This window comes from Triturus cristatus, chromosome 4_2 (genome assembly GCF_964204655.1).
Source record: "Triturus cristatus chromosome 4_2, aTriCri1.1, whole genome shotgun sequence".
Classification (NCBI taxonomy): domain Eukaryota; kingdom Metazoa; phylum Chordata; class Amphibia; order Caudata; family Salamandridae; genus Triturus; species Triturus cristatus.
Genome location: NC_140586.1, coordinates 86,485,340 through 86,510,388, shown reverse-complemented (window position 1 = coordinate 86,510,388; position 25,049 = coordinate 86,485,340). Strand labels below are relative to the sequence as shown.

The 25,049-nt window shown below is 46.5% G+C and overlaps 1 protein-coding gene across 5 annotated transcripts in view; it reads left to right on the top strand.

The window, feature by feature from the left end:
• LOC146833055 (beta-1,3-galactosyltransferase 1-like) overlaps positions 1-13,477 on the top strand; it is a 241,572-nt gene extending 228,095 nt beyond the window's left edge. For all 5 annotated transcript variants that reach the window (XM_085600678.1, XM_085600676.1, XM_085600675.1 and 2 more), the window contains one exon: positions 4,041-13,477. In XM_085600678.1, the coding sequence (XP_085456804.1) occupies positions 4,086-5,147 (1,062 nt within the window). In that variant the 5' untranslated portion in view covers positions 4,041-4,085 and the 3' untranslated portion in view covers positions 5,148-13,477. The remainder of the gene's footprint in view (positions 1-4,040) is intronic.
• The last annotated feature ends 11,572 nt before the right edge of the window (positions 13,478-25,049 follow it).

Sequence of the window (25,049 nt, the reverse complement as noted above, 5' to 3'; positions counted from 1 at the left end):
GACCAGAGCCTTGACTCTCAGACTTCTCCGATCCTCATCCACATCTACAGCAGAGCTGAGATCCGTGGAGGCGACGAGCGACGTGGGACCGGCTACCTGGAAAAAGTGGCTAGTAACTTAAAGCGCAGCTTCTGAGGTACCCTCGAAGTTGTGCACCGGGGATTGAGAAGCCCCACCCCCAAGCACCATCTGCACCGAAGACCAGCCCCCCACACTCAACGAGTCCTGCGTGGGGCCCTTCAGCATTTTCCTGCTTGCCGCGTCTGTCCGGTTGCTTGCCCGCTGGCTAGTGGCCTTTGTGACGACGCATCCTGAAATCTTCTGCGCTGGTTTGGCTCCTCCAGACTGGCTCCCGCTTCTCTGCAAAGAAGAAGCACCCCAGACCTTCCTGGTCTGCTCCTGAAGCAAGTCCTCCGTTCTTCGTGGGTTCCGCTTGCCAAGGCTTGGTGAGTCCTAGCCCAGCTTCGACGCCGCCGACAGCAAGAGCCTTCGTGGGACAGCTCGCCTCCTGGTCCTGGTCGTCCTCGACGCTTCCTGGTCCTCCTGGCTGCAGCGACAAGCTTCACCTTCACCTGCAACTCTTCACGACATCGTCTGGTTCCTTCCTGGTTCCACGTGGTCACTGGCTAGTGACCTTGACTCTGTCCCCTCTGCTTGCAGGTCTCTTCTCTTCTTGATCCCAGCCTTGGGATCCACCGGACACTCTTCACTGACTGCCTGTCAGCATCTTTCTTCAGGCATCCATAGGAGTCGACGACGAAACCCGACGCAACTTCAACCCTATGCACCCGCAGCCTGTGGGCTAGGTAACTTGGGTACTCCGGTGCTCATCAGGATAGTGTCTATCCTAGTGTCTAAGTTTCAAGTCTCAACTTCCTAGCTACTCCGGAAGTGTCCTAAATCTATCTATTTCTAAACTGTACTATTGCTAGTGACTTTTACGCATTACTCGTGAGTGTTTCCACTCTGCATACGAATCCCGTGGGCCTCCCACTTCCTAACTGTTGCTAGTGCAGTGTAGCCCCAGCGATTCCCTAGGCCTATTCTATTTCCGTGACAGTGGTCCTTATACCACTTACTTAGTATATGGTTTGCGTGGCCCCTAGGGCCTAACTGTATTACTTACCTGTGTGACTTAATGTATGCTTAAATAAGACTGTGTTGTACTTACCTCTAATCTCATAAAGAGTGCTGAGGGTTGCTTAGAATAAATACACTTTATTTTATATATATATCTGTTGTGGTGTCCTTTCATTTGGTATTCAAGGGATTATATATGGTATCACAGCTGGCTTCACATGCCATTCAGAGTTTAGCCTAAGACTGCTCTTGTCCATGCTACCACTAGGATAGCTGGTCTATAAGGTTGACTTTACAACCAATCACCATAAGGGTATTTGGACTGATATAAGGTGTACACTATAACTAGTGACATCATACATCAGGCCAACTTCTCACACTGTATTTCATGCTGCTAAGGTTGTGATGCGTACTCACCCTAAATTTCTTCCTAAGGTTATCTCTGATTTTCATGTCAACCAGACCATAACTTTGCCTACGTTCTTTCAGAATCCCTCTTCGCCAGCGGAAAGGTCTCTCCATTCCCTGGATGTTCGGAGGGTGTTGAAATTTTATCTGGATAAGAGCAAGGATATTCGTAGGTCAGACCAATTGTTTGTTAATTATGGATCAGTCAGGACCGGTCTCGCGACCTCTAAGCAGTCCATTTCTCGGTGGATTGTGTCCTGCATACAATTGTGTTATCAAAAGACTAATAAGACCTTAGGGGGTAAACCTAAGGCTCATTCCACCAGGGGCAAAGCTGCCACGACGGCTTTGCTGCGTAATGTTCCGATTGCGGAAATCTGCAAGGCAGCCACTTGGAAGTCGGTCCATACCTTTGCTGCGCATTACTGTCTGGACTCGGATGCCAGGGCAGATGCTCAGGTTGGGCAGGCTTCGCTGCGAAATTTGTTCGCACAGTAGTGGTATTGTCTTGTGTGTTCTCCACCGCCGTTGTTGTATGGGGATGGGCTTGCCATTCTATTCACTAGATTATGACTATACACAGAGATCCCCTACTACAGAAGGAGTAGTTTATTTTCTGTAACTCCAGTTCTGTAGTAGGGGTATCTCTGTGATAGTCATAAGCGCCCGCCCTCCTCCCCGGTGGAGAGATAATTCTTCATGTGAGGAATGCTACAGGTCTGGCGTGCTACGCCTTCAAAAAGAACTGAAAGTAGAAGGGACCTGCTGTGCATTCTGGGATACTGGGAAAGTTCTGGAAATCTGGAAAGTTTTCTTAAAGGCACAGTATCCTGTTCTCAGCCACATAATGGCAGCCTATGGGGCTTGTCTGTCCATTCCTTCCACTCTATCATTCCAGAGGCTTTTGCTGGTAGAGGCAGGGTTTTTTCCTGTGTGGAGAAAAGCTGGACAGTCAGTGCTGTTTGTGGATGTTGGTGGAATTCTAGTTGAAGTACTGGACAGTGTAGCCTGTGGGTATAGGCTGCATTATCTGTCTTTAAATTAAATTCTCTCTTAAAGGTGGATGCAGGTCTGCATGATTTGACACCTTAAGAGATTATTTTTTATTGCTCCGGGGTCCACGCACATGGGCGGGACTATTCACTAGATTATGACTATCACAGAGATACCCCTACTACAGAACTGGAGTTACAGAAAAGAAACTACTCCATCCAGAGCATGCCTAAAATTCTATATTCCTGAACACACTCTGACCGAAACTTTGCCGTGTGGTCATTCTCTGTCAGGAACATGTATCTTTATTCTTCTGTGGTTTGGATACTCCACACGTTAATGACTCTAAGACTAGGGAATAATATTGGATGCAATGAAATTAGAAAATGCCTGAAAAATGTTATGGCTTAAATATGTAAAAAGTTTTATGCAGGACATCGGACACACAGAGTTTTTTACTTCACCCGAAAATATGAATTCCATCAACCGGAAGGATTTAAAAAACGTCTGCATGACCCATCTGGAAGAAAATAGGTTAGCTCTTGAGATGAATAAACCTATGGTGGTCAAGCACCAAATAATCAGTATAACATACGACATCCAACCATATTTGATATGTATCTCGGGTGGATAGGATAGATATCTACTAACAAGATTTAGATTTGGGACTTTCCACCGCTTGATTAGCCATCCAGTTACTAATGACTGGTCAAGGGAACTCTATGGATGTCCCTGCGACAACATTTCCTTACAAACTACAATACATGTAATTTTATTCTGTAAATTTTATAACAATGAAAGGCGAAGATGGGTAATAGCCCTACTAAAACAGGGAGGATGGAGACACTGTCGCCCTGCCTTCTTGCATTTACAGATGTTGGGAAATTGCTATTGTATTGGTTCTATGGTGGATTTTCTAAAGAGTGTATTAAGGACTAGGAAAGTAACTAAATCGCAAGATATGAAACATGTCAGAAGTTATCGATGTGAGATGGGTTGTTTTAGAAACTATTGACTGTTTACATATATTTTATGAACTTTTAGGAATTTGTATTCATCATATGTGCTTCGATGAATTTTATATGTAAAATAGGATGATTTTTCCTTTTTATATGCCTGCTTTTATGATTTTAATGCTTAAAATCGAATAAAGCCCGTTTGATTGATTGATTGACTCTAAAACTATTTTAATCTTACATACTCCAAGTACTTTCTGTGCTTTCTTCTGCGCGGTGTTGTATGCACTTAGTTGATCCAAGTAGAGAAGAATTCTAGCCTTGGAATTCACTGGCTAGCAAATTAGCCAGGCTTTGCAAGCACACACTGTTGGGATAAGTTGATGTTTTGTTCTGATGCCCTGTGTTTTCTTGTGTACATCACTTCTATATCCAGATAAAACACAACAGATGTGATTGGTTGCAATGCAGGAATGGGGTTGCAGATTTCTCCAGATGACTAATCTATCTTGTTTGACGTATACAAAATGCACTTACTAGTTGCTGCTTTTTTAAATATTTAATATGCCAACTCTAACTTGTTCCATGGTCTTTGCTTTGCAGATCCCGCCATTCCTAGTTGTGTTTCTGCCAGAACAGTGTGACACTATGAAAAGCCGTCTAAAGAAGCGCCAATTGTTCCTCTGTGTCACAGTCTTCATGCTTGCATCCTTCATCATCGTGATACTCATTTCATCTGATGTGACAATTGACGTTTGGCAAAAGCACCAAAATAACACCCAACCCAACATCTGGACCACAGAAGCTTATGTCGTGGAAACCACCGCTGTGCTGCCACCGAAAACCCGCCACCCTCTTGTCCCACTCTATCCGTACAATTACAGATTCTTGCTCAACCAACCAGACAAGTGCATGGAGGAAGCACCATTTTTGGTCCTCCTGGTAGTTTTGAAGGCAACAGACATTGAGGCAAGGCACCACATCAGGGCGACTTGGGGCAATGAGACTATCATCCCAGGAGTGGTCATAAAACGTCTGTTCCTCATTGGGGTGGAGCCACTATTCACCACTCCTTTGCAGCAGGTACTTGAGGAAGAGAGTCTCGTTTTTCAAGATATCCTGCAGCAGGACTTTGTGGATAGCTATCTGAACCTCACATTGAAGACCATGATGGGCATGGAATGGGTGACCAAATACTGCCCGACTGCCAGCTACGTGTTGAAGATAGACTCAGATGTGTTTCTGAATGTGGACTTCTTGGTCAATGACCTTCTGAAACCCAAAGTTCCCACCAGGACAAACTACTTCACCGGCCGCATTCTCAACAACACAGGTCCAATTAGGAACAAGGCATACAGGAAGTGGTACATCCCAAAAGAGGTCTATCCCGGTGACAAGTACCCTCCATACTGTGCTGGACCCAGCTATCTGTTTTCTGGTGACGTGGCCACGAAAATTTACAAAGTGGCTCAGCTCATACCAGCGTTTCCCATGGAAGATACATTTGTTGGACTTTGTTTGCATGAACTGGGAATTCAGATCACAAAACATCCCAGTGCTTTCTTTCATGGGTATGGAATGGCATTTGACCGCTGCAGGTTCTACAAACTAGCCTGTGTCCACCCATTTAGCCACAAGGAACTTTTAAAGGTGTGGCCAGGCTTTCTACCAAAGAATGATACAACTTGCTACAAGTCTACAAAGTCATAATGTGCAAGTGTTGGCTGCCAGTGCTTTTCATAACAGCTACATACCCTGTTGGGGTGTCACATTATGAACATGCCTTGCATGACATCAGTCGGGAGACACACTTGCTGAAACTGTGACAACAACCTCAGAGACATAAGTACATTCAGATGAATATCATAACCAACTCAGGGATACATTCATGAACTTTACATTGTCACTGGAAAGCTGTCAGCAGTGTATTGCTTGTGTGTGTGTCTGTGAGAGAGAGTGAAGGTGGCACTGTCGTTTTCCTGTGAATCTTGTACATTCCAGATTGTGTCAGCCGGAAATGTAATTAACAACCATAATAAGGTTACGAATGAAATTTAAAAAAGATATCTATGATTTAAGGACTTGGATTGCACTCGTATTGACTCTTCAACTGAACTTAAGAAAACCAACAACTTTCACAATGTTATTTAAAATTGTATGTATTAGAAATTCATTATCATTTCCCATGTGTATCAAATGGAGAATCAGTGAAATTCACCTTTCTCTTGGCAGCCTTATGCGCTGTTTTTTTTAATGCTTCAGACATGGTTTCCGGCAGGTGTCAGTACTATCTATACAGGATTCCTCAGCACACTCCCAGTTCACTGTCTTGGCATCTATATGGCGTCTGATGCCGCGAAGTTCATACTTAATGTATTCCACATGTGGGAAAAGAATATTTGCTTATATCTCAGCTAGAAGCGAGAGCCAATATATTCACAGTCTTGAGAGATGTTCATAATTACAAGGTGTATCACCTTTGCTGTAATATTATATGCTATATTTTTATAGTGAAGTAGATTGTGTAGTAATGCCTCTGTGGTCTAGTCCCTAAAGTCATCATGTAGATGTGATCGAATGATGTTTTACCAGGCTATTGTGGTTAGAATATCATCTGACATAAACATCATGGCCTAAATATAGTTTATAAAACTATCCTTTCTTCACCATTAAAGTTAATAATATAACATCTACAACCAGGAGGACAGTATTTTTCTAAGCAATGTACACGACACAATATTTATATCAGTCGATATCTCTGTTGTCGATATTCTGTAAGCCTGCCCTCTTTTCTTTGCACATTCTGTGGAAAAGGTAACAACAAATTGTTGCTTTCTTGATAGAATGGGTATAGGAGGTAAAGAACTGAATCATACAAATGGTGTGATAAATTAATGTACTTTTCACATGTACCTCATGCACTTCAATGGAAGCACTTCCTTGGGGGCGGAATGCTATACCAAATAGCCAATACAGGAGGCGAGAGGGTAGTACTCCTATGTGTAGACCCAAAGCCTACTCTATGTATGTTTGAAAGAATTGGTAACAATATGCCTTCAAGAATCTTCGCTGTCAAGCTAGACCTAAAAGTTGAGGTGCACTTATATTTAAACAGGCTTGATCGCCACAATTTCGCTGTTTCCCCTTTCCACATTAAATTAAGATAACTCAAGTCTCACTCATATTGAGTAAGTCCCACACATTAGGAGTTAGGGTTCAGCTGTCACTCACAGCAGGCTGGGTATCACACCTGGAGGGAAGGGCTACAACATGAACTTTAAATGCAAATCTAAAATGATTTCTGCTGTCTGGAGAGTGGATTTTGGGGGCTCCAGAAGCACCAAGAAGCAATCCCACTGTATGGGGTCACTCCTACAGACACTTTTAGTTGATAAAATGTGTCACGCTTGATACATCGGATTGCTGTTGCCCTACTTTTTTCTACATCTTAGCTACATCTATCCTTAATAATGGCCTGAACTCAGATCAAGTTGCTGCTCCTATACTAAGGATTACTTGTACACACTTTGTTGCTTCTATAGGAGGCCTAACAAAATATTAAATAAGGGATTCACGAAAGGCAAACAAAACTCAAAGGGATGAAGAGAGAGACAATCTTTACAGGGACTAGAAGGTAAAGTTCTCTCTGAAAGGCCTTCAAATAACGCAAACTCTCTCATAAATAAAATGTTCCGTACCAGAAAGTAAAGGAGAAAATCCTATACTAAGATGACTGCCAAATCGAAAATGAACTATTGACTCTCTCAGACAAAGAAAGGGTACCTTTAGAGAAAGGCCAAAGATTTGTTACAAAGGATCAATGCGGCTGACCATGGTTCAGCACCTCAATTTCAAAGTAAAAAGGTAAGTCCTTTGTCTGTGCACACCTGTCCGGAGCTTGCCGCACTTTCACTCCACTGAGGATCAGACAGATTCATGAAGATAAGGACAGTGCACCAGAAATGGAGTCAAAGAAAGCTTCAAATTTATCCAAATATGTCCTTTATTCTTTAAACATTTTTAAAAGTCAACCACAGCCAACGCGTTTCGTTCCATTGGAACTTCGTCAGGGCTCAAATGTCTCAGTTTAGGCTCAAAATGGTCCTGAACCCATGGGGTCGAATTCGTAAAAGGCCTCCGTATTAATCTGGAGGTTCGCTCGAAGGGGACCGGTCATCCCAAAGTAATAATTGGAAATAACATGGCCAATGTAACGGCCTGTCGTCCTCCGTATTAATCTGGAGGTTCGCTCGTAGGGAAATAGTCACCCCAGAGTGGTAATTGGAAATCGGTGGGCCGGTGTAGCGGCCTACCGTCCTTATTAGATAACGCGCTTTATTCATGCTATTATTTTCCCAAGTGCTGCCAAAATGTACTTCGTTGCTAATATTATGGTGCAACCAACTGCCTTAGGCTGTATCACGAGTTTTCTATGGCATGGTTTATGATCTGATGCTCAACGAACTATTCTTTCGGGGCGCTGCGACAATACACCAGAGCTCCACTCAATGAAGCAGCCTGGCATGGATGAACACTGATGCTCATATAGGGCAAAGCGGCTTATTTCGCTCAATCACCAAGGCAGCTGTCATCTCTGCTACGGGCTTCTCTGAGTCCCATGGCTGCTGCTCAGAGTGGTAAGGCTTGTGCAGGCTTCTTAATATTCTCAGGGTAATGTTCTTACAGGCCCAGACCTCAGCTCTAACCTTAGAGTTATCTATAACATTTAGATTTCCCAGCTAAAGGTTAAGAAAGTCCTAATTTTATAGCAAGGAGAAGGTGTTGTCATTATATGGCATGTTTAAAGCCTAGCAAATCAGTGTTGGATTTTTCTTTTGAGGCGTCTTCCAGACTTCCCAAAAGGCCAGGGCAGGCCGCCAGACTTCCCAAAAGGCTCCAAAAGGCTAATTAGGCACTGCCAGACTGCCCAAAAGGACAGTCCAACACTCTAACCAATACACCATTTACTGCATGCTCTATCGATTTGAAGTAGAAGGTCTGGAAGCAGGAAGCGTTGGACCAATCAGCAGCATTCAGGATGTCGTCTGAGCCACAGCTAGAAAGGGAGGCTTTGGAAGCCAAAGCCTAGTTCGTAGATGAGAATCAAACTTGTTAACATCAATGCTTATCTTGGATAAGATCCAGCGAACCCATCTGGTGAAGGGGGAAGCGCTCACCTCTCATATTCTTGCGGACAACTTGCCGGGCAAAGTCGCAGTACTCCTCGAAGGAGGGATGTTTCAATTGAACAACTACCTGTTTTCATTCCACCCAAAATAAAGGACTGAAAAGACTATTGATGATAGAAAGGACCCTGATGTCAACTGCTAATTTGATGGCGATCAAGAAGAGAAGGATGATTAGCTTAGGGGAGAGTTCTTTAAGGGACAAGTCAGGACTGAGAGGCCAGGCATGAAGACCCTTAAGGACTGTGTTCCCATCACAATTCAAGGATTAAGGAGGCCGAGGGGTATGGTAAAGACAAATACCTCTCATTCGTCTGCAAACTCGAGGACTGTTGCCCAGAGAAAAAGAGCCCAAGGGTAGATGCCCAGTAGAGACCACTAAGCAAAAAACATAAATGGTCCTATGAGACAGACCTTTCTCAAATAGGAAAGTGAGAAAATTGGCTAAGGAAAGGGAAAAGGTGCCATACCCCGTAGGGCCACAGAGAAGACAGAGCCTACTGGACCCCAAAAGTTGTTTGCCACTGGTGCTCTGCGTCGAAACCAACTGTGGCCCTGCACACTGCGCTAGATAGACTCTTTCCCCGATTTACTCTAAGGGTAGTGAGGATGAGCAGTCTAGGTGTCTCAGGGAAGTGGTGAGGGGATTGGAGACTCAGCACTCAAACAATCTTACAATAGATGTAGGAATGTAATGTCAACCCCAATGTTTGATTTTCATCATACCAGAACTTAGTACGATATACACGGATTACGTATCTCTTCAAGGATGTACTACAGCGTCTAAGAAGATCTCTACAGAATAAAAACATGCAGGTGATCACAATTAAAACTCGGGTGCAGGCTGCTCACTAAGTAGAAGCAGAGCAGCATCATAGAGTGCTTTGAACCATAGCAAATGACTAATCAGTTCTTGTGCAGGAATAACAATGCTTGATATGTTGTCCCACCAAACTCTGGTAGCCACATTTCAGAGTCAGTGTCTCTCAGGCATATGGAATGACTTGATGTGGTGCATACTCAGGACTACCAAGCGCTGAAGTGCTGGTGGAGGTGGTACGGGGAGCTGTTGTGCTCACCAGGGCACGTTCAGGCAACCCTGCCTCCTTCTCTCTGTTGTCAGCTGGGTGATATGCAAAGGCTCCACAAAGACACCCCTGCAGTCTGCTCCTGCAGTTGCAGTGGAAGGATCTTCCTCTTTAGGTCTGTGGCGCTGGTGTACTCACTGAAGTGCAATGAAGGTAGAGGAATCACATGACCTCTGCATCTTTCTCAAAGGTGGTCTGCAAATCGGGCAGTACTTATAGTACCGTTGTCACTGGCAAGTCAAATACAACGTCTCTTCAGTCAAATTGACTTGGCAGTGGGCAGAGAGTCCTGGTGCCCTGTGCACTTCAAGGTCTTCTTGGCGCTTCCATTTCCTCTCCTCCCTCAGGACAACTCCTTTCACCGGTCTCACCAGCTGTATTCTCTGTCAAGGGTAGGCAGGCTCTTGCAGGAAAAGGATCTCTCCTTTTCCTCTCAGTAGGGAGGTAACTCTTAGGATCACCGACAGACCCACAGTTTGTTCCAGCAAGGCTTGACTAAACCAAGCGATGTCTCCTCACCATCGGGAGAATGGATATCAGCACAACCAGTCCTGGACTACAGCAGCTCTTCTCCTCAGGATGTGAAGCAGCTCAAACTGAAATAAAGTGGGAAAGTTTGGGAACCACTTTTATATGGGATTTTCAGACAGGAAATATGGACCCACTAGCTGAGTGTAGAACCTGGTTTGACCTGTTCTTTTCCATCATTTAGTTTAGACAGGTTCTATGTGCAAGTTGATGGCTCCTCACATCAGGTATGAAGATGCTGGCTCCAGGCAGAATTACCCACAGCATTAGCAGCTAGCCAGGATGATGGGTCTCAAAGAAAAACAAGGACTCAGAAGCATCTCTTTTACTAGCAAGTGTCTCTGCTGCCTTGCCCCGATTCCTCAACCGTTAACCAAATAGCAGTGCTCAAGAAGGACTAAGCAGCAATCTTTGGCTAAAACGGTCACATACATTTTTTAAAGTCACTCCTGTCTCCATCCCTTCACAGTTCTGTAACTAGTTACACCCTCTTCAGGAATGCTAGCAACTTACATCACCTGGCTGAGGGCTGTTTCACAACCCCATCTTGTGCCGTATCAGACCAGGAGCAATCCAAAATGGATCCCACTGGTTACAACATACAAGCACACTTTAAACCAATATGGAGTCCTGCTCTCATACACTGTATGTGAACATGAACTTAACAATCACACAGTAATGTCAGTGCAGGGTCTGGTCATGACATGTGAGTGGAACATTACTTGAGCGTGTCTGTAGGTATTGTGCTCATATCCTTGAACAGGTAAAAAGGCCTGTTCAACTACTGATAACTAAAAACACTGTGCACTACCACAACATCATGTACCTGGCCAGCAAAACAGATGGTAGATATGCTTTTGAACTCTACAAAAGCATTTGACTCTTTGGAATGGACATATCTTTTTCCATTCCTCCAGTGCTTGGGACTAAGTCCCACCTTTATCTAATACATCCAACTCCTATACTCACTCCACACAGCACGCCTTAATGGATTGATCTCAGACCCATTTCCATTCACCTGAGGAACGCAACAAGGTTGCCCACTCTCAGCATTGCTATTTGCAATGGCCATGGAGCCCCTAGCTGCTAGACGCCGGTAATACCATGCAAATTGAGGCATAGGCTTCACATTGAGGGGTCTGATAGCTTCAATGTATGCTGATGGAATCACACTGTACATTTGTAAAGCCCGCGAAAACCTGGCACCAATTACACAGAAGGTCATTTGTTTTGGGGGCCTCTCTGGTATACAAATAAATTGGGCTAAATTCAACACTTTTCCCCCTCACTAACAATACCCACCTTCCATACAGAATAACCATTTCAGTGGGCAGCTGACCCAGTTCATATCTGGGTATTTGGCTCAGTCTTGACCCGATGGAGATTTGGACATTGAACTACGGTCATGCGATTGAGTGGTTGGAAGACAGAATCCTCATCTGGTTCCAACTGCCCCTTTCGCTGACTGGCAGGATAGCCATTGCTAAAATGGTGGTCGTTCCCAAATTCCTTTACTTATTTCGCAATACCCCCCTTCCACTCACTGCTCATTTACTGCACGGCTTACATTCGGACTCAATAACATTGGTCTGGGCTGGCAAGCAGCCTTGAATCTCCTGGGATATACTTTCTCTGCCCCTCACCCTGGGGGGAAAGGTGGGGGCTAGGTGTGGCAGACATCTCACTATATGCACTATGCACCCAGGTGCAATTCTTACTCTAGTGAATTCACCCAACACTATATCGGCTTCATGACGTAGTCAAAACAAATCATGTGGCTCCATGACCCCTGTCTACAGCATTATAAACTCCTTATAGAACACCACGGGTAGAAGTTGATACCATGGCAAGTGTTAGCTGGACTTGGGGTGGCCTGAGGAAAAGGGCTGGACTTACCTGTATTTATGCACCTTCTATTCCCTTCGGTCACAGCCCTTTGATGCCGCCATTGCATGATCAGGGCACTTCACTACGAGCGCGCTGCCTTAACCACCACATTCTACGATTTATACCCAGAGGACACCTTTCTGCAATCGCTTACCACTAGCAATTCACCTACACTCACCACACTGGATCTTCTGTTTTACCAAATCAGGGCTACTTGCAGCACCATTCATGACACCACTGACGCTCCAAGCACTCAAACACATTCTTACCACATCCTCTTCTCGCAAATTGATAATCCGTTTGTATAATATCACTCAACATACCTCTCCGATTGCGACTCCAAAAGCCCATGCATTATGTGAAATTGATTGTGGCTCTCCACTCACAAACCCCAGTGGTCCTTCTGCTGTGTGCAAGTGGAGCTCCTCATCTAACTATAGACTGCGGTTGATACATTTTAAGTTTTACATTGTTTATATAGAACCCCTGCACAGTTATTCCAGGTGGGCCTAGCCCCTGATTCCAACGGCCGCCGCTATGCTGCAACATAAGCCTCCTTCCTCCATATCGCATGGATGTGCCCTACAGTGGCACAATTCCTGGAGGAAGTCTTTTCGACCATACACTCAATAACTGGACAGCAAACTCATTGTAACCCCTTGATCGGATTACTGGGCTACGTTATAGATATTGCAGCCACTAACCGCAGACTTACAGGTATGCTTTTCCTTCTCACCAAACACAGGGTGGCCATGAACTGGGGACGACATCCGGTTCCTGTGGTGGACGCCTGGTTGCATGATGCAGCATATTGTTCTGAAGAACTTTCACATTTCTGGGAATTAATGCTGCCACGGTCACTCCCCAAAGACATATGGGAACCTTTGCTTGTTTATTTGCGCACCAGGGACACTGACCCACTCGCCACTAGCGGCCTCATCTACTGAGATATCGGGCACGCCTGGCAACTGATACATCATTGTCTGCAATCTGTGTTGGGCTGACATGCCACCTCAGTCACACGATTCATGCTTTTCCATATCTGACATGCCTCCCTTTGCTGTACTTTGTTGGAGGGCTGTTCTGTTGACTGGTGTAAGATGAACTTTGTTAATTCAGCTTAATTGCCTTCACAAGTTGTGTAAAGACATAGCCTACACTGATTCCATGTGGTCATGACAGGATCCCTATTGCCGATATCTCCCCCCCCCCTTTTTTCTATTTTCCCTTTCGTCGCTCAATTTCTTCGCAACCCGCCCTTTCTTCATCTTCTCCCATTTTCTTTCATTTGATGTAATATTGACTTTCCACAATATTGTTGTATTTCTGTGTTTTCTTTCCAAATGTCAATAAAAACAAATAAAATAAAAAAGCAATAAATGTTTTTTTTAAAGATATGCTTTTAGTCCCCACCATGACCTCAGAGCCAGGTTCTGGGCCTCAATGTCAATTTCGGGCCTAAATTCGAAATGCGCATATGGATTTTGTGTATGCTGAGTACAAAATAAAGTCAGGATACCAGATTCACTTGCAGGTGGGTCATTTAGGGCAGGAGTGCACATCCTTTACTATGCAGAGGGGCATTGCCACCTAAACAGTTACACCTCCAAGATCAGACTACCTGGAATCTCACTCCACCGTTGGACAAGTCAGGTCAGCAAAGTCAGTGGGAAAATCCATCTGAATTCCCATGCTGCAGAATGACTTTGAGTTCCAGAGTAAAAATCTAGGCCTTATAAGGAAATAGAATCTCAGCAACTTGGGATTTTTACTCCTCATCACAATTAATGTATTCAGTGGCTTCTGATCCACCTGGACACCAAAACCTGGTACCAAACAGGTGAGTACCTCCTCAAGGCCCACACTATTGGGTAGCACTCATTCTCAATGTCCGTTCAATTCTGTTCTCTAGGCAGCAGTCTGTGACTGATAAATGTCACTGGATGCTCTCCGCCTTTGTCATCAGATTGAGCCAGGACTGCTTTGACTCCCTTGTTGAAGGAAACAGTCTGCACAACGAAGGGTTAACTGCCATCAGGAGCCTTCAGTACTGTTGCATTGTATATTGCTACCATCAGGCCCTCAAACACCTTCGGACACTCCACAGTCAAGATAACATTCTTAGGCTGTGTTTTAGATGTTAGGGTTTTTAAACACAACTATGGTTCCTTAGTGTTTCACAGAAATCCAGGAATAACCTGGGATTTCTAAAAAGGCTGTCTGTCACCTTTGTCTTGGGTAGTGAGGACCTCCCATTCCAACAAAGATTGGATCTTGGCTTCCAGCAGGTGAATCTTCCTTTTACCTATCTGATACCTAAGATAGACTACAGAGGTCTGCCCCGCCTGACTCTTGGTTCCTTGATGGTTAATTTTGCTCCTGTGTCCCGACCAGCGCTTATTCTAAGTTCCTGGGGATGTCCTTCCATGAAGTGTTGAATATAGCAATTCCGTTCATGTAGGCCATTAGGAACTCTTCAGCGCAGAGAGAACATAGTTCCGGGACAATCATCCAGAGCCTCATTATATTCTTCTTGCTGCTCAGGAGTCAGTTCACGGGCAAAATTTACCATTCTACAGAGCCATCCTTCACATCACTGCTATAGGTCAGGGAATGGATCACTGCCCTACGCAATCTCTTCTGCCATTGCAAGGATGTTCAGGGTAAAAGCTCTTTTGAGGTATGGCTTCAGCGGGTTTACATGGAATGCCCTCCTGGGTTCCCTTGGGGCACCTCTACCTACCAAGCGGTTCCCCTAAGAAATCTTATGCACTTCCTTGTTGGTCGACACTATTTATCCTCTAAAACTCTGGAGCAATTGCGCTTCTGCACCAACACCCCCTGGCCCTCCTGTTATCCTATGAGAGTTGCTGTGGAACCTGTTAAGTGGACCATGGAACAGATAAGGGCTACTGGGACTATGCGGTGGGGGCTGGGGTCAATAGCCAAAACTGACCTAGGGTCTGCCCTGATATTGTCCATCCAAGTGAGTCTCTTTTGAAAAGACAAGTACTTTATTTTACATAAAGGCATAATACTTCACACTACAGTAATTCACAAGGTATGCCTGATACTTGGGTATCCTGTTGTTCCTGATTCAGAAACCAATTCACTTTCCGTTTGCATCCTCCCATGGAACCTTGGGAATTGACCTGGCCCTTATCCTCTGGTTTGGAACCAGTCTGTTGAGAGAGATCCTTTCTCCCTCTTGCTTATAGCCATGCTGCTCCAGCTCTCTGTTAACGCTGTTACCCATCCACTTAAAAGCTAACACTGCAACTTTTTCTGGATCCTTCTTGCTCACATTTGACAGGTATTGTTAAAGCGCGGTCCTGGGGTGCTCAGTCACCGTTACATAAACATGTGTATTCTTTATCTCAGTGGTTCCCAAACTTTTGACTTCTGAGGACCCCCATTGAGTCACCACTGGAAGCCGGGGACCCCCAAGCAATTTGTAGGATTTAAATTTCAAACATTAAAACAGTAATTCGAATAAAATAATCGCACTTGTGCACACAAAACAAATACTCAAATTACTAAGGATTCTAGGGGCATATTTACAAGTCCCTATTGCCATGGGAACATCACATTTTGCGATGTTCCTGTAGCAATAGGGGCTTTGCCTTATTTACAAGGCCGCGTTAAGCCACTTATTGTGGCTTAACGCTGCCTTGTAAATAAGGCCCCCTTTCACGCAATGCTTAGCATGAAAAAGGTGGGCAGTGGGAGTTTCACTCCAACACCCATTGATTTTGATGCTGCCCTCTATTTACAAGGTCAGCTTAAATAGGAGACGGCACCAAAATTAAGACCATGAAAAACCTGGTCTTAACTTGGCGATAGGAGAAGAAATGCCATTTTTTTCCCTGTTTTTGCTTTTTCCAACGGAAAAAGCAAAACACCTTTGATTGTTTATGTTCAGGAAGGTGACCCTTCCTGCACATTGTAGGAAGGTGGATATCTGACTATGGTTACCCCCAACTTTTTGCCTAGTGTCTAGCTGGTTTTTCGACTTAGTTGGCCTGAGATCCTGCCATTCAGGGTCTCAGGCTGTCTGCTCTCTCTGTAAAATGGACTCCATGTACCCTAGGTACATAACCAATTGGTAAGGATCACCTTATTGGACCCTGTACAGTGTACCCTAGGTACCCAGGGCATAGGTGTACCCTAGGCCTCCCAGGGGCTGCAGCATGTATTATGCCACCCCTGGTCTGGCCTTCCAATCAGACACAACTGGCTGATCACTCAGCTGGGGCAAGGTCGTGTAATCACCCCTTGCTTAGATATAGTATGCCTATATCTACCCTTGTATATAGACACATGTGTACCTATCAGTCACTCCTATGGCAGGCCTTAACAATCCTGGAGGCAGAGTGCTTGGTAACATGTGAGATGGTGCTCTAGCATGAGCTGAGCCTGTCTGCAGCTTTCGGAACCATGTCCTTATAGCTGTTCTATGATATAGCCTACCATATACTCTTAAAGTGCCTTATAATCTTAAACGGTTATGGTAACTATGGTTGGGCTGTATCAAAACATGTTGTGTAAGGTGTCTAACACTTTGGAATAATACCCCCATACCATTTCTGGTGATGAGGATATTATTCCTCCCTTCTAGAGGGAGAGACATGTTAAAATCATACTTCACTGTTAGCCTCTGACCAAAGCCTCAGCATCACAAAATGGATGCTGCTGCCACGACACAAGTCTGACCTCCTGCAGCTGGGAGTGATCCCAGCCAGGGAGGCCTGGACAATAGGTTTCCTGCTTGGGGAGGTGCTAGCACCTCCCCAGACAGCCTTTAGTGTATTGGGGCAGGGTGGGCTGAAAGGAATGAGACATGCCTGGGGCACACAAGGTGTTCCTTGCATAGTCCAGTTCAAACCGATGCTGGGGCACTCCAGCCCCAGCTCTGGCGCGAAACTGGACAAAGGGAAGTGGGTGTAACCACCCCCTCCCAGGTCCCACCCATAAGGCGTGACCTAGCAGGTATCCCAGCCCCCCAGATTAGTATAAGAGTGGGAGTTGGGCCTCAAGACTTTAGATTATCCTGAACCTGCAAACTTGAACAGAAACTCTGGACCTTCGACATTCGACGAAAGAAGAAGACTGAAGAATCTCCCTTGTGGCCAAGGAGTGGCTACCCTGTGCAAACAGGCACCATCAAGAGACTACCCTTTGCTTTGCCCACGTTCTACGAGGAACCGACTGCAGAGCCCGACCAGAGCTTTGACTTCCAGACTTCTCCGACCCTGATCCACATCCACAGCAGAGCTGAGATCCGTGGAGGCGACGAGCGACGTGGGACCGGCTACCTGGGAAAAGTGGCTAGTATCTTCAAGCGCAGCTTCTGAGGCACCCTCGAAGTTGTGCACCGGGGATTGAGAAGCCCCACCCCCAAGCACCATCTGCACCGAAGATCAGCCCCCCACACTCAACGAGTCCTGCGTGGGGCCCTTCAGCATTTTCCTGCTTGCCGCGTCTGTCCGGTTGCTTGCCCGCTGGCTAGTGGCCTTTGTGACGACGCATCCCGTAATCTTCACCGCTGGTTTGGCTCCTCCAGACTGGCTCCTGCTTCTTTGAAAAAGAGAAGCACCCCAGACCTTCCTGGTCTGCACCAGAAGCAAGTCCTTCATTCTGCATGGGTTCCGCTTGCCAAGGCTTGGTGAGTCCTAGTCCAACTTCGATGCCGCCGACAGCAAGAGCCTTCGTGGGACAGCTCGCCTCCTGGTCCTGGTTGTCCTCGACGCTTCCTGGTCCTCCTGGCTGCAGCGACAAGCTTCACCTTCACCTGCAATCTTCACGACATCGTCTGGTTCCTTCCTGGTTCCACGTGGTCACTGGCTAGTGATCTTGACTCTGTCCCCTCTGCTTGCAGGTCTCCTCTCTTCTTGATCCCAGCCTTGGGATCCACCGGACACTCTTCACTGACTGCCTGTCAGCATCTTTCTTCAGGCATCCATAGGAGTCGACGACGAAACCCGACGCAACTTCACCCCTATGCACCCGCAGCCTGTGGGCTAGGTAACTTGGGTACTCCGGTGCTCATCAGGATAGTGACTATCCTAGTGTCTAAGTTTCAAGTCTCAACTTCCTAGCTACTCCGGAAGTGTCCTAAACCTATCTATTTCTAAACTGTACTATTGCTAGTGACTTTTACGCATTACGCGTGAGTGTTTCCACTCTGCATACGAATCCCGTGGGCCTCCCACTTCCTAACCTTTGGTAGTATAGTGTAGCCCCAGCGATTCCCTAGGCCTAGGCCTATCCTATTTCCGTGACAGTGGTCCTTATACCACTTACTTAGTATATGGTTTGCGTGGCCCCTAGGGCCTAACTGTATTACTTACCTGTGTGACTTAATGTATGCATAAATAAGACTGTGTTGTACTTACCTCTAATCTCATAAAGAGTGCTGAGGGTTTGCTTAGAATAAATACACTTTATTTTATATATATATCTGTTGTGGTGTCCTTTCATTTGGTATTCAAGGGATTATATATGGTATCACAGCTGGCTTCACATGCCATTCAGAGTTTAGCCTAAGACTGCTCTTGTCCATGCTACCACTAGGATAGCTGGTCTATAAGGTTGACTTTACAACCAATCACCATAAGGGTATTTGGACTGATATAAGGTGTACACTATAACTAGTGACATCATACATCAGGCCAACTTCTCACATTGGTGAGCAGCGGTTGGGATCTGAGCTTGCTGTTGTAATACCATTGTAATCTTGAGATACTAAATTGAAAGATCACACAGATATTGTCTAGGTACATATAACATAGTTTATAATACTTAAGTCCTACTGGACTTAGTAGTTGTAGGTTGAAGGGAGTAACACACCCTGACTACAACTACTAGAGAGGTTTAGTAGAAACAACTAGTGTAGGTAGGTGCACACACCACACCCTCACTAGATCATGTCTCTGAGAGGAGATCAAGTAGATGCTCTCTCAGGAGGGGCAGGTCTGCAGAAGACCCCCTCTAGATATGATACCTTAACATTCCAGGAGATGAGACATTTGTGTACCTCCAGAGGAATAAAACAGGGTGCAAACCCTACCCTCCTTCAGTTAAGACAACTCCTAGAGGAGTATGATACTCTTAGGGCCTCTCAGGCAGGTACCCTAGGTACAGAGGAGGGTCTACCCACCACAGAGGAGTCAGATGGGACTTCAGATGAAGAGGTAGACAGCCAGGGCCAAGTAGGAAGACTTAGCCAGGCTAACCTAAGCTTACATGGGAGTTTGCATGGGGTCCCCCCATACAGACCCCCAAGTAGGCTTACACAGAGAAGCAGGAGGGACAGATCCCCTTCAAGGGAATCCATCCACTCCCATGTCTCTAGCATCTCTAATGCTTCCTCTCACAGGGGAATGACTTCACCTGAGAGAAAGGAGCATGAAGCCAGAATGAGGGAAGCTAATCTGAGGATTCAGAGGGAAGAACTTGCCCTTGCCAAGGAGAAGCTTGCTCTGGCTAGAGAGCAAAAATTGTGTGGGTCAGAACCCACTGGTGGCAGCAACATTCCTAGAGATAGGGATAGGTCTTATGACCATAGAAACCTAAGCAAGATAGTCCCTCCATATCAGAATGGGGATGACATCCACAAGTGGATGACTGCTTTGGAGAGGGCCTGCAAAGTACAGCAGGTACCCCAGAGTCAGTGGGCAGCTATCTTGTGGCTCTCCTTTTCTGACAAAGGTAGAGACAAGCTCCTCACAGTCAGTGATGAGGATGCAAACAATTACAAAGTCCTGAAGAGTGCTCTGATAGATGGGTTTGGCTTAACCACTGAGCAATATAGGTTGTTGTTCAGAGACACCCAGAAGACACAGACACAGGACTGGTCTGATTTTGTGGATTGTGCCACTAAGGCTTTGGAAGGTTGGTTAAATGGCAGCAAGGTGCAGGACTATACAGGATTGTACAACTTGATTATGAGGGAGCAGATCCTTAGTAAATGTCAGAACCAGCTTCTCCATCAACACCTGGTAGACTCAGATTTGACCTCTCCCCAAGAATTGGGAAAGAGGGCAGATAAATGGGTCAGGACCAGGATTAGGCCTAAAAATCAGGGTGGTGACCAAAAGAAAGATACCACCAAGCCTCAAGAGAAGGGTGGGGATAAAGCAAAAGAGAAATCTTCTTCAGGGCCCCAAAACTCCACACAGGGTGGTGGGTCCCAAGCTCCCTCCTCTACCACAGTTAAGAAGCCCTACTGCCATGAGTGTAAAACTCCTGGGCATTGGAAAACTGACAGCGGTTGCCCAAGGGCTAAAAACAAAACTGTTCCTCCAACTACTCCTGTCACACCACCTATTACTCTCAGCAGTAATCCCCCAGGTGGTGGGAGTGCCCCCAAAAATTTGGCTGGGCTTTCTTGGGGAACACAGGGGGATCCTGGCTTAGCCAAATCCCCTACAGCAGCTACTCTTGTCTATGATGGTGGCGTGGGGTTTGCCAACTTCACTGCCTGTCCCAACACTTTGGGTAGGTACAGACAGGAGCCCTACATCAATGGTAGAAAAGCTGAGGCCTACAGAGACACTGGAGCTAGCATCACTATGGTGGCCCATAGGCTAGTTCCCTCTGAGCAGCTTTTGCCTGGTTTCTCATACCAGGTGACTAACATTGATGGCAAACAGAACAGTCATCCCATGGCAGAGGTATGTCTCAGCTGGGGAGGTGTCACTGGCCCTAAAAGGGTGGCAGTGTCTCCAACCTTGCCTGTGGACTGCTTACTGGGGAATGACTTAGAACTCTCAGCTTGGGCTGGAGTTGAACAAGACACCCATTCTAAAATGGTAGGCCTTTCACAAAAGGGTAGTGGGGTTGTGCCAGTCACAACCCCTGTCCAAGTAGATTTCCTCCCTGAAAAGGTTGGAAGGGCAGTGGTGGCCACAGCCCAGGCACAGACAGACTTCCCTGCAGAGATTGGCAGAGCTGTGACAGTCACAGCTCAAACACAAACTGAGTGCCTTCCTGAAAAGGTTGGCAGGGCTGTAATGGTCTCAGTCCATACTCAGACTGACCTAGGTGTAGTGAAGCCTGAAACTATGGATCACTCCACACAAACAGAGAGTAGTGGGGAGGAAGAAAAGTCTCCCTCTCCCCAGACATTAGGAAAAGGTCAGCCACCTCAGGGATCTGACCTCACCCCTTGTGAAGGAACTGCCCCAGAGGTAGCCAGGCCTGGCCTGGCAGAGCCTCTGATGTCAGTGGCCCCTTCCAAGGTGGGACCCAGTCTGGTGCAGGTAGCCTGCCTCTCTCTACCCTGCCTCAGTCAGCCCAGGGCTGCAGAGGTCAGGGAGGCCTGTGGACCCCAAGAGGGCCCCTGTCCACAAGAACCCCCCCATCAAAAGAATGAGGATTGCCTGGTTAGTTGCCCTAGCCAGGTGATGGGTAAAAACATTCCTGAGGGATCCCCTTTACAGGTAGTTAGGGACCTCCCCCAGAGGGATTCTGTTGGGCACAGGCAAACATGGGACCTTAGGGCCCCAAACCTGACCTGTCCCTCCAGTAAGCCCACAAAAGGGACCCAGCCTCCAGCTTTAGGTAGCCAGAGGCTGACCCTGAGAGCACAGTGCAACTCAGTTAAGGAAAGAAAGGCATCCAGGGTGGAGGATGATTGGAGGAAGCTGAGGCCTCACTTTGAGGACACCCACTTCAGTACTCCATCTCAACACCAGCCTTTTACTTTGCCAAGACACACCCAAGGTAGAGATTCCCTATGGTGGAGACCCTATGATACCTTTAGGATGAGGGATTGCTTAGTGGACCATGAGACAGGGGGTAACCATGCCAGTGCTGGTTCTTCCTTATATGGCCACTCAGGCAATAGAGGCTTACCTTGTCAAGGCCAGCCTTATCTCCTTTCGTTTTGGGGGGGGGGGGGGTTGTGTAGGAAGGTGGATATCTGACTATGGTTACCCCCAACTTTTTGCCTAGTGTCTAGCTGGTTTTTCGACTTAGTTGGCCTGAGATCCTGCCATTCAGGGTCTCAGGCTGTCTGCTCTCTCTGTAAAATGGACTCCATGTACCCTAGGTACATAACCAATTGGTAAGGATCACCTTATTGGACCCTGTACAGTGTACCCTAGGTACCCAGGGCATAGGTGTACCCTAGGCCTCCCAGGGGCTGCAGCATGTATTATGCCACCCCTGGTCTGGCCTTCCAATCAGACACAACTGGCTGATCACTCAGCTGGGGCAAGGTCGTGTAATCACCCCTTGCTTAGATATAGTATGCCTATATCTACCCTTGTATATAGACACATGTGTACCTATCAGTCACTCCTATGGCAGGCCTTAACAATCCTGGAGGCAGAGTGCTTGGTAACATGTGAGATGGTGCTCTAGCATGAGCTGAGCCTGTCTGCAGCTTTCGGAACCATGTCCTTATAGCTGTTCTATGATATAGCCTACCATATACTCTTAAAGTGCCTTATAATCTTAAACGGTTATGGTAACTATGGTTGGGCTGTATCAAAACATGTCGTGTAAGGTGTCTAACACTTTGGAATAATACCCCCATACCATTTCTGGTGATGAGGATATTATTGCTCCCTTCTAGAGGGAGAGACATGTTAAAATCATACTTCACTGTTAGCCTCTGACCAAAGCCTCAGCATCACAAAATGGATGCTGCTGCCACGACACAAGTCTGACCTCCTGCAGCTGGGAGTGATCCCAGCCAGGGAGGCCTGGACAATAGGTTTCCTGCTTGGGGAGGTGCTAGCACCTCCCCAGACAGCCTTTAGTGTATTGGGGCAGGGTGGGCTGAAAGGAATGAGACATGCCTGGGGCACACAAGGTGTTCCTTGCATAGTCCAGTTCAAACCGGTGCTGGGGCACTCCAGCCCCAGCTCTGGCGCGAAACTGGACAAAGGGAAGTGGGTGTAACCACCCCCTCCCAGGTCCCACCCATAAGGCGTGACCTAGCAGGTATCCCAGCCCCCCAGATTAGTATAAGAGTGGGAGTTGGGCCTCAAGACTTTAGATTATCCTGAACCTGCAAACTTGAACAGAAACTCTGGACCTTCGACATTCGACGAAAGAAGAAGACTGAAGAATCTCCCTTGTGGCCAAGGAGTGGCTACCCTGTGCAAACAGGCACCATCAAGAGACTACCCTTTGCTTTGCCCACGTTCTACGAGGAACCGACTGCAGAGCCCGACCAGAGCCTTGACTTCCAGACTTCTCCGACCCTGATCCACATCCACAGCAGAGCTGAGATCCGTGGAGGCGACGAGCGACGTGGGACCGGCTACCTGGGAAAAGTGGCTAGTATCTTCAAGCGCAGCTTCTGAGGCACCCTCGAAGTTGTGCACCGGGGATTGAGAAGCCCCACCCCCAAGCACCATCTGCACCGAAGATCAGCCCCCCACACTCAACGAGTCCTGCGTGGGGCCCTTCAGCATTTTCCTGCTTGCCGCGTCTGTCCAGTTGCTTGCCCGCTGGCTAGTGGCCTTTGTGACGACGCATCCCGTAATCTTCACTGCTGGTTTGGCTCCTCCAGACAGGCTCCTGCTTCTTTGAAAAAGAGAAGCACCCCAGACCTTCCTGGTCTGCACCAGAAGCAAGTCCTTCATTCTGCGTGGGTTCCGCTTGCCAAGGCTTGGTGAGTCCTAGTCCAACTTCGACGCCGCCGACAGCAAGAGCCTTCATGGGACAGCTCGCCTCCTGGTCCTGGTCGTCCTCGACGCTTCCTGGTCCTCCTGGCTGCAGCGACAAGCTTCACCTTCACCTGCAATCTTCACGACATCGTCTGGTTCCTTCCTGGTTCCACGTGGTCACTGGCTAGTGATCTTGACTCTGTCCCCTCTGCTTGCAGGTCTCCTCTCTTCTTGATCCCAGCCTTGGGATCCACCGGACACTCTTCACTGACTGCCTGTCAGCATCTTTCTTCAGGCATCCATAGGAGTCGACGACGAAACCAGACGCAACTTCACCCCTATGCACACGCAGCCTGTGGGCTAGGTAACTTGGGTACTCCGGTGCTCATCGGGATAGTGACTATCCTAGTGTCTAAGTTTCAAGTCTCAACTTCCTAGCTACTCCGGAAGTGTCCTAAACCTATCTATTTCTAAACTGTACTATTGCTAGTGACTTTTACGCATTACGCGTGAGTGTTTCCACTCTGCATACGAATCCCGTGGGCCTCCCACTTCCTAACCTTTGGTAGTATAGTGTAGCCCCAGCGATTCCCTAGGCCTAGGCCTATCCTATTTCCGTGACAGTGGTCCTTATACCACTTACTTAGTATATGGTTTGCGTGGCCCCTAGGGCCTAACTGTATTACTTACCTGTGTGACTTAATGTATGCATAAATAAGACTGTGTTGTACTTACCTCTAATCTCATAAAGAGTGCTGAGGGTTTGCTTAGAATAAATACACTTTATTTTATATATATATCTGTTGTGGTGTCCTTTCATTTGGTATTCAAGGGATTATATATGGTATCACAGCTGGCTTCACATGCCATTCAGAGTTTAGCCTAAGACTGCTCTTGTCCATGCTACCACTAGGATAGCTGGTCTATAAGGTTGACTTTACAACCAATCACCATAAGGGTATTTGGACTGATATAAGGTGTACACTATAACTAGTGACATCATACATCAGGCCAACTTCTCACACACATAAACAATCTTTAATAAAAAATGACATTTTGCAACTCCCATGTGTGCTGCATTAGGTAGCACACATAGAAGTGACAAAAAGGCGTTACAAAATTGTTCATGTGCAGGAAGTGGGAACATAGCAGCATCAGGATAATGATAGATTGGGAATAAACATATGTTGCTAACTTTTACCATGCAGTTTGCAAGCAGCTGTTTGACAGTTTATAGGACACTGTGCTAGATTACGATTGTCCCTTATGAATTGCACAGTGACAAAAGAATCTCTGTGA